This window comes from Cupressus sempervirens, chromosome 11 (assembly GCF_028749045.1).
Source record: "Cupressus sempervirens isolate cs-2001-9-10 chromosome 11, ASM2874904v1, whole genome shotgun sequence".
Lineage (NCBI taxonomy): Eukaryota > Viridiplantae > Streptophyta > Pinopsida > Cupressales > Cupressaceae > Cupressus > Cupressus sempervirens.
The window spans coordinates 533,051,942-533,065,688 of record NC_143128.1 but is presented as its reverse complement, the minus strand read 5'-3'; the positions used below and the strand labels follow the sequence as shown (position 1 = coordinate 533,065,688).

Genomic DNA, 13,747 nt, shown 5'->3' with positions numbered 1-13,747 from the left:
TCGGACAAGGGACAAAGGTGTTAAGTCGAGCCAGCATTTTGTGTCATATTTTTTATGAACGCCAATCCTTTAAATTGACGGTTCTCACAAGTCAAAGAGTTGTTTGACCACAACTGACGGCAATAGATAAAAAAAAACCTTTGTAACTCTCTTCTTAACATTCTCAGCAATTTCTATTTTGTTTTGTTTACTCAAAAATTTCCGTCATCTACATCTTTTTGGCGTGGTCCAACTATATAGAGGAATGAGAATTTGGGTGAATTGAATTTAAAAAGGTGCATGAACGAACTAGAGAAATGAAAAGAAAGGAAGGATTTGAAGGCGCAAGAAAGATAGTAATTGAATTGGATCAAATGGAATTGACTTTGATTGTGAATGAATTCCGAGGCAAAAAAAAATCAGATGAAGAAAAAAAAGATAACAAAAAACACAATACCAACACCACCAAAGTAAGACGAAGACGCCGAAGAAGAGCAATGATCAAACCCTAAGCTTCCGATTTGGATTTGTCTGGTGATTTCTGTGTTTACGCACCTTGGATTAGTGTTCTGCGGCCATGATTAGGCTCTGCAACTGTTTTTGCTGCGTCCGCCGTGGAGTTAATAGGCTGTTTTGACTTGATCCCGCCGGAGGCCCTCGAGATTATCGTGCCAATGTCGAATTTTCAGGTGTCGCCGAAGCGCATCAGGCCGGGGTGTAATGTGCTCATCGTCATTTGCAGAAGGCGCAGGGTTTCGTCATCGCAGGGGTTGAAGGCCGAGGAGGCAAATGGTTTCCAAAAGTCCGCGCATGCCGATGAGTTTTATAAGACGGCCAGCGCGTTTGCTGATATTGCACTGCGCTCATCTGTAGAGGTAGCTTTGATGTGAACTTTATTTCCTTTAATATCTTTGACATTCTGCTCCAAATTTCGTTCTTGTTTGCGCTGATTTTTTGCTCTGAAATGGATACTTATATGCATTTTGGTTTATGTTTAACTGGAATTATCATTTTGTTTGGTTTACGTTTTTTTCAACTCGTTAGCGCTTCACTGAATCGTATACATTTTCTCGTAAGCATATGCAGACTCTTTCTTACGTATAACAACTGTAAATTTAGGACGTTTAACTTTTTCGAATTCGAAATGCAGAGGGTTGTTTCATTCATGTTCAATTTTTACTGTAAGGATTATTCTGTATATTTACTGTATGAGTATAATTTAGAATGCAAATCTTTTGGGATTAAACTGTTTGAATTATTTTTAACCGTGATTGTCTTCAGTTAGACATAATAATTGTAAGTTTGATCCTTTTAACTTTTACAACGCTCAAATGCGGGCATTTTGATGCAAATTTAACTGCAATTGCCTTTCAGTATTTTTACTCGTTTTTCCTGCTTCACTCGAGCACTGCATTATGTTTTTCTGTATTATGTCTATCCGTGGTTATTTCTCTACACGAAAGTTCAGGAAGCATTAGAAAATGAGCTGGTTCAAGAACTTATTTCAATACGGAATACTCTATCATTCATGAGGTTCTCGGAGAATAGCTTTATTCCTCAAGGTGATAGATCATTCACCTATAAATTTTCAACCATAATTGTTGGCCCCATGCTTCATCATATGTGACAATACTACTTAACCTATACCGATGTCAACCTTGAATTTATTTTGCAGACATATTTGACTAGAGAAGATTATTCATTTGTGTAATTTTCAACTAGCTACAAGATAATTGCCAATGCAAATTAGGAAATGTTATACTTCATTTGCACAAGTCACTGAGATGGATTGGAAATTTTTGTCTCTTGTTGTTTTCCCCTGAAGTATATCAAATTGGGGTTTGAGCAGAAAATTCTTTCATATATTTTCCTTCAAATAAGAGTAATATATGTTTCTTATCCCTTTTGGATATTTCAATTCCTTTTAATTAGGCATTAACAGAAGAAGAAATAAATATTTTAATTTGTGACATATTTAAGAAACTTCCGTAGGAAATTTCCTGTTTTGAAGGACACAAATGGGAGACTGTTGTGTGGGTAAGCACAACAATTTTGTCTTTTAACTCATGTTTTCCTTTTGCCATCAATAATTAATGTTTGTCCTACCCAATATACGAACGTTGCACCTTTAGAAGGTTTATTGTATCTAGTTAATTTGCTTGTGTAGGAGGCTCATGTGAGAAGTCGCTCTTTGATGTAAACACATGATTCTTCTCTGTTTGGAGGACTTGTCCTTCCTTCCCTTATTCGTATTTTCAGGTGCAGTACATTTCTTTTTTCCAGGTGCTCCATTCATCTTATGAGTTTGTCTAGTGTAGCTTAGGCAAAGGCATGCCCTGGTACATCTCTTGTGATAGGGGTGTGTTTCCAAGGGCTGATATCAGTTTGTAAGTAACTATGACAATTTCTGCTACTATGATTGGATTTCAGGGGACATGGAAAGCAGTCATACTGTCTCTAAATTCTCATGCTTAGTTATGATCTCCAAGCCATGACAGAATGAGTTGAATTGTTTTCTTTTTCATCTCTCTAGCTACCATTTGTCGAGGACGTGTAATAGAAAAATACAATACTGCAGAGATGTTGTCCATAGCTTGAGATTCTCCATTGTACCATGATGGTTGCCAAGTGATATTTGACTGGTTATTGAAATTAGAATTCTCTAATATGCTGCATTCTATTTTATAGCCCTTTATAGTTGGTTCCCTCAATAAAGAGGTTAGATGGTTACATGGCTGGTCCTCAATGCATCCCAAGGGAAAGACTGTAATTCTTATTGCATGATTTTTTCCCCAATATTTTTAACTAGGCATTGTGATTTCCCCCACGCTAGCCTGTATATTTTTTTTGGCATTTTGTACAGAATCTAACAGCTAAGGGAGATGTTGCAGTGGACATAATTAATTCTAATGCAAATCACCTCTTTATGTTAATACAGGTACAAGTTTTGGAACCTTCAAGTAAGGATGAATTGCAGCAGAGGATGGAATTTTTGCAACCATCTGCTGTGTATTTTACAGGGGAGGTTGACCCTTCCAGACAAGAATTTGGGTCACTTTTTGTTGGGGATTTGGAACTTTGTAATGCTGATGATATTATTTCATTATTCAAAGGAAAGCTTCCCAATTTGGTAGGTGTATTAGGGAAGGACAATGCATTTTTTCCCAAAGATTCTAATATATCTGTTGCATAATTTCGTTTTGAAAATAGTTTGTTGCAGCTTGATAAATAATTAGTTTGAATTTTCATGTAAAAATCTTTAAAAATCTTTTCTCTAGCTCAAAAAAGTGGTTTTACTCTCTGTAAAGAAAACAAATATATTTGTTTGATAATTATTTCTATTATAGTTATAAAAAATGCCCCTTCTTTCTACAGGTGGTGAAGGACTAAGACCATTTAGATTTTTTGTGCATTTTGTGCATTAGTCATAATTTTCACTATGCCACTTGCCAATAACTTGCGAATTTTAAAATACATACAATATTTAGAGTTTCACAGAAAAATGGAGTTTGCGTTTAATGGCAATTATAGACATGGTATACCGAATAGTCAACTGTACATTGGACATAAAATTAGACATACATATTATATGTTCTTTTGCCTAGGCAAAATAAGATTTGCAGGTATATCAGGACTTTTGCAAAAGTTTATGAAAATATTATGACTGAGGTAGGATGACAGTGGATTGCCCTAAATGTGTAACTGCTTTTGAAGATCAACCAGTTTCCTTGGAATTTATCACAGTAAAAACATCAAAAGTAGAGATAAGTGAGTTACAAATACATATAACTAATGTTATGGATAGAATACAACCAGTGGTCAGTCTAGATCATCCACAGCTTGAAATCTTGTATAGGTCACCATTGGGAATTTACTTTTGCAATTGTACCTTATATCTTAACCCCTCTCTGTTGCTATTGTATTTAAATTATTGGCTAGTTGCTATGCATGCAATTTGCTTGCTGATTGGGATAATAATGCTAGTTAAAAGCATATCAAATGCATCATTGAGAGCAACTGGAATGAAAAATACTAGTTAAAATAAATGATATACATTGGTGAGGAAAATGTTTCCATTTCTGTATTATTAACTTCCTCTTTTGACCACAGGTGTGTATGGAGATTTCTGATGGCATCAAGTTGGGAGAAGGATTGTGTTCTAAGGTGTTTAGACTCTTTGAATTTCAGTTCAGAATTTTTAATGTCGTCCAGCCATATTTGTCAACTTTCTAATAATTTATAAACAATTTAACTGAATGATATGTTTTCTGTTGGCAACTAATTAAAGATTTTACTTTGCTGTAGGGAATACCATATGTTGTTGTTTGGAAAGGTTGTCTGACAATGACATTTACGATATTGTTTCGTCAAGCATTTTTGCCTGCTATACAAAGGTAATCCTTGTCAGATTTCCTCTATTTTATATTCATGCCTGCTATACCAAAATGACCAAATTTATATAAATAAGAAAAACAAAGTGATGAAAAGGAATCAATAAAAATCTAATAAGAAAAACTAGCGCATAAAAACAAAGAAACTCTCTCTCTCTCTATCTATATATATAGAAGGAATAAAACACTACGACTAAATTAAAAATAAAAAATGGCACCAAAAAAATAAAATAACTTAAGGTTGGTAACATCTTAAAACAATAAAAAACCACAACCAATATAACTCCAACATGACATAACAACCACCAGAAGTTGTTGGTAGAAGAATTACCCACAGAACTAGAATTGATACCCTATCATGCAGAAAAAACCACCAGAGATCAAACTACAGCCCAATATCTGACAGAAAACATATTGCTCTTCGCCAACTGGTCACATTAAATATTGAGGCAAGCCTGCTGTCTGAAGCAATATCTTTTCTTACTGGTCCGTCGAATACCAACCAGCCATTCCTCATGTGAGCCATGCAGCCACCTTTTTAGATGAAAGACCAAAGACACCACACATAGAGCCAACTACAGACTACCAAATAAACAGAAGTATAATGGTACTGCAGAATGCACCTACCTCACTTTGCATATGACAATCGAGATCCTTTCTAATACCATAAAATACTACACACTCATAAATAATGTCATCCCACTGCCATGGAGCCAGCTTTCTAGATGAAAGACCAAAGACACCACACACAGAGCCAACCCCCAGCCAGCCTACCACAAACCACCAAATAAACCGAAGTATAATAATCTTGCAGAATGCATATACCTCACTTTGCATATGACAATCAAGATCCTTTCTAATATCATAAAATACTACACATTCATAATAAATGCATCCCATTGGCAAGCAAAGACCATAAAGATATTAAAAATAAGGGAAAGAGAAATCCACGGGGGTTTGAAAATAATATGGGAGTCTATCTAATTCCATGTCGAAGAAATATGATTTTAAAGAGCTTCTAGAGGGTCTTGGTGTACTACACAGACAATTAAGAAATCTGCTGCAGTGCTAGCTATCCATCTATAATGACAGTGTCTTATACTTCTAAAGCATAGTGCCTAAGATGCTGATTAGGGCACGAACCTTTCTTCAATGCATTAGTGTGACTACCAGCAAGAAATCCCCTTAATGATTGTATTTTGAATCCTTTGAATACTGCACCATCCATGCTACACCAAATCTTCCCATTCAGCTTAATTGTGTTCTAACTCCCTGGAAGATTTAAAAAAGAAGTCCTCCTCCAAGTAAGAAGCCTGCACCTGCATTAGCTGGATCACTGTAGGCTGTTCAGTCAAAATTCAATTTATTCTTGAATTTTGTTCATCTCATTTCAATGAGAACAATACATCCCCCCTCCTAATTGCCAACTTTAATAACTTCTAACCCTTTAATGGGGATCTTGATCTAGTCCATTTTCACATATGAATAATTGGAAATACTTTGTGTCATCGGTATAGGAAACAATTTCATTTTAGTGCCAATTTATACTCTGTTTGGATATATTTGACATTTGCTTTTTTCTCTTATCATTCCTTTCAATTTTCCTGTGAAACCTCAAGAATGATTGTTCATTGTTTTCTGCAGATTAAATTAATAGCTGTCTTGTGAATGGTCAAATAATTTTTCCTAAGATAATTTTTGAAAGCTTATTCTAAGGCTACATTGGGGATCTTGATAAGAATTGAAATTTATCTCTACTTTGTATCTTTATGATTACCGTACTAATTCCTTTATTTTGTATCTCACGATCCTGTAGTGGAGGAAAAAATTGGGATTCTTTACAAGTTGATTGTTTTTTGTAGAATAAAGTAATGCTTCTGTCTTATGTATAAGAAATGGATTTTCTTGAGATAATTTTTGAAAATTATTAAGGCTATGTTGGGGATGTCTATCTGACAAGAAATGAAATTAATCTCTATTTTGTATCTTTGGGATTTACTTATACTAATTCCATTATATTGCATCGCATATTTTTTTTGTAGTGGAGGAGAAGTATGGGATTCTTTCCAAGTTGCCAAAGCATCTTTTCAGTTTCACTCTTCACGATTACATTTGCAGTCATTTAGAAATGGGAAACATAAGGCCAGCTCATTATGTTGCCCCACTATACTTGGGAAACCACCTTCTGTGATGTATAACCACTCAATTTATAAAGAGGTTAGCGAGGAAGGGATTGCGTCATTGACTTCTGGGGCTGTACAGATTTTTGAGGAAAATACAGAAATTCGTCTTCTCCTACGCACAGAGATTGGTGCCGAGGTATTCAATTTTCACACTACTATTAGTGATTGCAATCTTGCTAATAGTTACTAGTTTAACGATGTATACTTTAGGTATTGTAAAGGTTGATATTATTAATTCCAATATGTTAGAAAAAATGTATCTGACAAATTGTTTATGTTCATAGGAACCAATTCAATTGTCAGCATTACAAGATGGACTGAATGCTTTATTGACTGCTGAAGTGAGTATATCGTCTTTAGTGTTCAATCTGCTTTGGAATTATGTGAAATGTGTATAGAAGTCAGAACCATTTGAATCTCTTGAAGACACTTCTATCATTTATGCTTGAATTTCTTCTTCTGTTGAATTTTTTTATTCAAAATGGGGTGAAACTGGACAAGATGAGATTTTTCATGACAGTTATTGTATTCAATTATTGTAAGGTATATGTGGTTTTGAAGTAAGGATCTCTGCATTTCCAGAATTTTTTACAGAAGACAGCTTATTAAGATTATAGTGCTTTTGGTGCTATTTGTATGATGTACCCTTCACCACCAGAATGATATACATTTCAGCTAAGTCTCAAGGTTCGAATTCGAATTCGGGTTTGTTGATCAAAAAATTCGGATGAAATTCGAAAAGGGTAAAGATTCAGGGAAAAGAATCGAAATTAAATTTTAGTTATACATATTTATGTATTTTTAAAAATTAGTAACATATCCACAAAAATGTCAAAATAGATTAATATTGCTAAATAATTTTACTAACTCGATATGATTATAAAATAAAATAATATTATATTAAGTAACAGTATAATACAAAATATCATTAAATTCGGATGAAGTTGAGAAAGGGTAAAAATTCGTTGAAATTCGACGCATCCTGTGACTTAGCATTTCAGCATATCTTTATTTGAAGATTCAAGAGAGCAGATAGCTCATTGTATGCATGATATTGAATTGGTAAATGTAGGCCAATAGGACTTGACTACATACATATATCAGTTTGGTGTAAATTTTAAGCATTGTAATTGAAATCCATCCGAGCTTATAGACTAATGGGAATCTTATATACACGAGTCAATAAATATGAAAAATAAATAGCCAGTGATTATCTAGAAATAATGCAATTCTTATCTGAGTTTCTAGGAGAGGAGGGTGGGGGATGTGGGATTCAGTCTTGGAAGACAGCAAAATTATTCCCAGATTTTTGGGATGCTATGAAAATAATATATAATATTTTAAAGGTATAAATTCAAAATAATATGTAAATATGCAAGTATTAGCTATTATCTTATTTGAGTTATCAACATCTTTTACATCATGCACTGGATCATCTTTTACATTGAGCATTGGGTTCTTATTCAATAGTCATATTGTAGTTATGACACACATTTAAAATTTAAATATTGTAAATGTTGTTGACTTCAATATTGCAACATCTGTTTTCAGCGTGTCATCCAAAATGAAAAAGCTTTTAAAAAGGGAAGTATTCTTCTTTAGAGTTCTATAACAGGATGTGTGAGAGCCTATCCACTGTCTATTAGTAAATGAAATTAACTAAAGCAACATTTGTGTCATGGTATGTGGACTCTTCTCTAGCCAATGATAAACAATCATGACGAGATATCTAGTAGATGAAAAATTGAAAATGAAGATGATTTAGAATCCTTAGTTGAGTTGATTGTCTGTTCTCTCTCTTGCATAGATATTTAAAGATGTCAAATCATGGCTAAAAGTAAAAAAATCATATTTTTTAACCCTACTGTTTCAAATATTCAACATCCAGTGGGACTGTAAATGGGAATTAAGAATTCAAAGAAATGAGATTTGCAGATAATGGGTATCTGCTTAGGGCAATCTACTCTTAACTTTCTTAATGCATCAATAATTCTTACCATCTGGGGCTGCCCTAATGTCTCTGGGACAGTTTAAGGACATCATGATGTTCCCTTGGGCATCCTGCAGGCATCAAGGCATCCCTGGATGTTTTTAAAAACAGGGAAGATATTCAGATGCTTGGAACTAACATTTAAAAACAGGGCTTGATGGGATGTCCCAGATCCCTTCCCCCATCCTCGGGATGTTAAACAGACCCCACTGGAACAGTGATTTAAAAAAAAATGTAATTATTTAACATGCATTTAGTCATGCTTGTCTGTTAGTCTCGAAATTTACATTGTATCAATGGTGAGAGAAACTGAAACTCCTGATATAGGTGTGATCCATAAATTTCCCTTTAAATTGTTTTGCAATTAGGGAGTCAAAATAATAAAGCTATTGTCCGTTTGGAATCCAAATAACAATTATTAATTGAGCAATTAGAATTCTGCGACATGCAGAAGTGTAAAATGCGACATGCAACAGAGCACAAGCGTACGAGTTGAGAATCTTGTCCAAGGGTCAAAAAGCTCAGTTGGTAGGAGCGACTGCTTTCTGCTGGAGTGTATTGTCAGAATGGACAACTACAAAGAGATTCCAATCTGTCAAGTATATGATTTTTCCAGTGTTTGCTTCTGGGAGTACAACCTCCAATTGACTCCTTTCCTTTGGACCCCGAGATGGTTCTTATGAGTGCAAGAAGACTTCACTTGTTCTAAGCCTTCTAGTCAAGAACTGGAGAGATAGGGATGGCCGCTCATTTCTAGTTCTACTTTTTTTTTCTAGCTTGGGTAGAGTTACCCCTTTTGACAGGAGGCAAAAAATGAAGCCACCTGCTCGATTGCAAAACCATGTGTCAATTCTGATATTTCTACTCTTCATAATTTTAATCACTTCCTTTTGAAGTATTACGGAAGTAATTGGTAAAATACTTGCTTGCTATTAACAGAGACTAGACGGTCAATTTATACAAAAGAATGAGACGATGTTTCCTTAGGAAACGATCATAAAGAATAGAAACATTCTATTCTAGAGAAAGCAAAAAACGAAAGCAAACTAAAGCTTATTAGATATTTACAATAGATAACCATTAACTAATAATAGATGACTTATCTATTATTGTAATACCCTTCGGTAATGGTTAATCTATCCACAACACCAAGCTATCCTCTGAATTTGACAAACTTATCAGGACCAAGAGGCTTGGTGAGAATGTCTGCAGTTTGCTCTGTGTTAGGAACATACTGCAAATCTATAGTCCTGTCTTCAACCAGCTGTCGTATGTAATGACAGTGAACATCCACATGTTTGGTTTGTTCATGGAAGGCTGGATTTGGTGTTAACTTGATAACGCTTTCGTTATCAACAAACAGAGTAGTCGGTCCTGCTGGTGACATTTGCATATCCTCAAGCATTCGACGAAGCCAAACAACTTCACATCTTGTCTTAACAGTCCCTTTGTATTCGGCCTCTATAAAAGAGAGAGAAGCTGCTTACTGCTTCTTATTGGTCCATGTGACTGCACTGGATCCCAAACTGAATACATATCCAGATGTTGACTTTTTATCATCAACAGAGCCTGCCCAATCTGAATCTGTGAACCCATTGAGTTTAGGATTAGAACTTCGAGAGTACAAAAGTCCATAATTTGAAGTGCCCTTCACATAACAAAGCACACGCTTTGCTGCCATCCAATGATCACCTTAGGAACTGTCATAAAGTGTGAAATATAGTTGATTGCGAAGCTGATATTAGGCCTAGTAGCAGAGAGGTAGATGAGGCTGCCTACTAGTTGCCTGTATGTAGTATCATCAATGGAAGGAGAATCAGACTTTGTTGATAACTTGAGACCTTTCTCCATACGTGTAGATGCAGGTTTGCAATCCTGCATATGAAATTTGTCTAACAGGGCCTTGGCATATTTGGACTGATAGATGAATATATCAGAAGACTGTTGCCAAACTTCAACACCTAGGCAATAATGCATGAGCCCAAGGTTAGTCATATCAAAAGATTGGCATAAATTTTGTTTGATTTCTTGAATCAAAGATGCTGAATTGCTAGTGATGATCAAATCATCCACATAAATAACCAGAAGGATGATGTCACTATCAGTAGTCTTGATGTACAGATTTGAGTCTGAATAACTCTTGAAGCCTTGATCACTGAGGTACTTATAAAATATTTATGTACCATGCCCGAGGGGCCTGCTTCAAGCCATAGAGAGCTTTTACCAATTTGAGAGCTTGATGGTCTTTACCAGCAACCTTGAAACCAAGAGGCTGCGTCATGTAGACCTCTTCACGGAGATCACCATTTAAGAAAGCACTCTTGACATCCATTTGATGGACCTTCCAGCCAAACTGTGCTGCCATGGCGAGGACTAATCTGATGGTGCTCATCTTTGTAGTAGGAGCAAATGTCTCCTCATAATCAAAATGCCCTGACGCTGAGAAAAGCCCTTTGCCACTAAACGAGCTTCGTACTTATCTAAAGTACCATCCGATTTGTATTTGATTTTGTAGACCCATTTGCAGCCAATGGGTTTCTTCCCCGGTGGAAGATCAGAAAGGACCCAGGTGTTGTTTTTCAGCAGGCTCTAGTGTTCAGATGTCATGGCCTGTTCCTACTTTGGTATTCCTTTAGCCTTGGAATATGTTTGAGGTTTTAACACAATGTGAATGTTTGCCATGAGAGAAAAGTCAACAAAATTTGTAGTTTTGTTCTTTTTTTGAGCAATTCTCCCATCAATGAGCTCATCATCATGAAGATCAGCAAGTGTCTTAGCCCACCACTTAGGCCAGATAAGAGAATGACCAACATGAGTACCGGGAGATGCTTGATCAGCAGGATCTTCATTAGAAGAATCTGGATCAAACTTAGGTGAAGCATCTATAAAGTGAGGTGATCCTGTAGGAGAAGCTGGAGGCTTCTGTACGGGTATCACTAGTATGATTGGAGCTGTAGGAGCTACTGGAGCCCTCTCTTCAGGTGGACCTAATGGAAGCCGAACTCCCAAATCATGAGCCATCATAGGCTGGTTTGCTGGATCAGGATCAGGAGAAACAGGCATAAATGGTCCTCGCTACTCATCAAAGACTACATCTCAACTGTAGATGAGACAAGATGTCTCAACATCGATCAAGCGGTAGGCTTTGTGAAGACTGCTATATCCAACAAACATGAATTTTTGACTCTTGGCATCCAACTTGGTGTGTGACGCATTAGGGATCCAAACAAAAGCAAGGGAGCCAAAAACCTTAAGGTGACTAATTCTGGGCTTGTGACCTGATCAGGGCTCTTCCGGAGTTTTACCTTTGACCGCCACTGCAAGTGATTGGTTCAACAGATAAATTGCAGTGTTAACAGCTTCTGCCCAAAACTGCTTCGGAACATGTCTGTGTTTGAGCGTGGATTGAGCCATCTTGGTGATTGTCCTATTTTAACGTTCAACTACACTGTTCTGTTATGGCGTGTGGGGTGTGGTTAACTGGCGTTTGATGCCATGTGTATCCAAGAAGCTGGAGAAAGTATTAGAACAAAATTCCCCCTTATTGTCTGATCTAAGAGTAATAATAGATTTCCCAGACTCTTTTTCAACTAAAGGTTTAAACTGTTGAAATGTAGGAAATGCATCTGATTTCTTTATAAGGAAATACACCCACATTTTTCTATTGAAATCATCAACAAACAGCATAAAATACCTAGATCCAAGAACAGAAGGAGTGGCCATAGGGCCACAGATATTGGCATGAACAAGTTGAAGTGCCTGAGAAACTCGCCATGAATCGCCACTGGTGAAAGGTGTGCAATGTTGCTTCCTAGCCTGGTATGTGTCACAAACCCCAAGGTGTTGAGTCTGAATCTCTGGCAATCTAAGAACAAGCTCATCTCGAGAAAGCTGTAAGAGATAATGCACATTTAAGTGCCCATATAGCTGATACCAAAGTGTGCTGATAGAAGATCGCCAAGCAGCCATAGCTAAGTCCTGAGAATCACCAAAATCAGTAAGTCTGAAAAGACCATAATCCTCAAGACCCACTGCAACAATAGACTTAGTCACTCGATTAGTGTGGTGCACTGATGTGAATTGAAGGTGACTGGTAAGTGTGGAGAATGTCGCAGCAACTGATTGACCGTGAGTAGATTTAGTTCCATCCCTAGAACGTAGTACACATCAAGGAATATGAGATTCCTCCCAACAGATTGAATTTGAATGTTGCCTTTACTGACAATCGTGTACTCTTCTTTGCCACCAAAAATAACAGACTCTGAATAACGCTGGTAGTCAGTAAACCAGTCTTTGCGGTGAGTGAAATGATGAGAGGCACTTGAATCAATGTACCAGGCAGATGACTTCACATGATCTGCAGGTCTTTTAGCCATGAAGGCGTAAAAGGCAGATTCCGCCTGCTCAATGTGTTCTGCACTGTTGGGCTGTGAACCTGATTGTTTAGACTGTGTAGCTAAGCATTTTTGACATTTAGCCTTCATGTGTCGAAACTTGTGGCAGTAGTTGCATTGAATGTTCTTCTTTTTGGAACCATCTGATGCTGGAGTGAAGATTTCTGCTGAGATGGCTGCTGAAACTTGCCTTTATCCTTCTGAAAGGATTTTGCAGCAAAGGCTTGCTCTGTAGAGATGGAACTAGAGCTGCTACTGAATTGTTGTTTCCACCGATCTTGCTGAAGCAACAGTGTGCAGAGATTAGTGAACTTCAAATCAACACCAGAAGATGTGATATTGAGAGTCTTGATAAAATGCTCATAGGATTTTGGTAAACTCCGAAGAGTGATAACCACAATATCCTCTTGCTCCATCTTGCGACCAATGGCAAGTAACTGATCACAGATTTCTTGAATCCGATTCAGGTGTGCCTGGAGCGAGGTGTGCTCATCCATGACAATAGCGTGTTTTTCAGAAAGAAGGCTTTGCTTTTATCAAAAGTCTCATGAAGACCTTTGAGATCCGGCTGTCTTGTTGGATAGAATTTGACAAAATTGATCATTAGCCACGGATAATTTGGGAAGCATCACTGCCTCTCGATTATTCATATTCCATGTATCTTGATCAGGACTTGGAGAAGTTGGACGCTTTGTAACACCCAGAACAAGTTGATCGGTGTTACGATATTCAAAAATTGCAATGATCCATTGCTTCTAGGTGCCATAATTTTGAGTCTTGACCATTTGAATTTGGAGTTATGCTCGAGCA

The 13,747-nt window shown here is 36.7% G+C and overlaps 1 protein-coding gene across 1 annotated transcript in view; it reads left to right on the top strand.

Moving 5' to 3' along the window:
- The first annotated feature begins 263 nt into the window (after positions 1–263).
- Positions 264–13,747, top strand: part of LOC149530730 (ARID/BRIGHT DNA-binding domain-containing protein) — a 35,788-nt gene continuing 22,304 nt past the window's right edge. The window contains exons 1-6 of the mRNA XM_089811816.1: positions 264–854; positions 2,918–3,109; positions 4,090–4,143; positions 4,285–4,373; positions 6,413–6,689; positions 6,838–6,894. Of these exons, the coding sequence (XP_089667942.1) occupies positions 654–854; positions 2,918–3,109; positions 4,090–4,143; positions 4,285–4,373; positions 6,413–6,689; positions 6,838–6,894 (870 nt within the window). The 5' untranslated portion in view covers positions 264–653. The remainder of the gene's footprint in view (positions 855–2,917; positions 3,110–4,089; positions 4,144–4,284; positions 4,374–6,412; positions 6,690–6,837; positions 6,895–13,747) is intronic.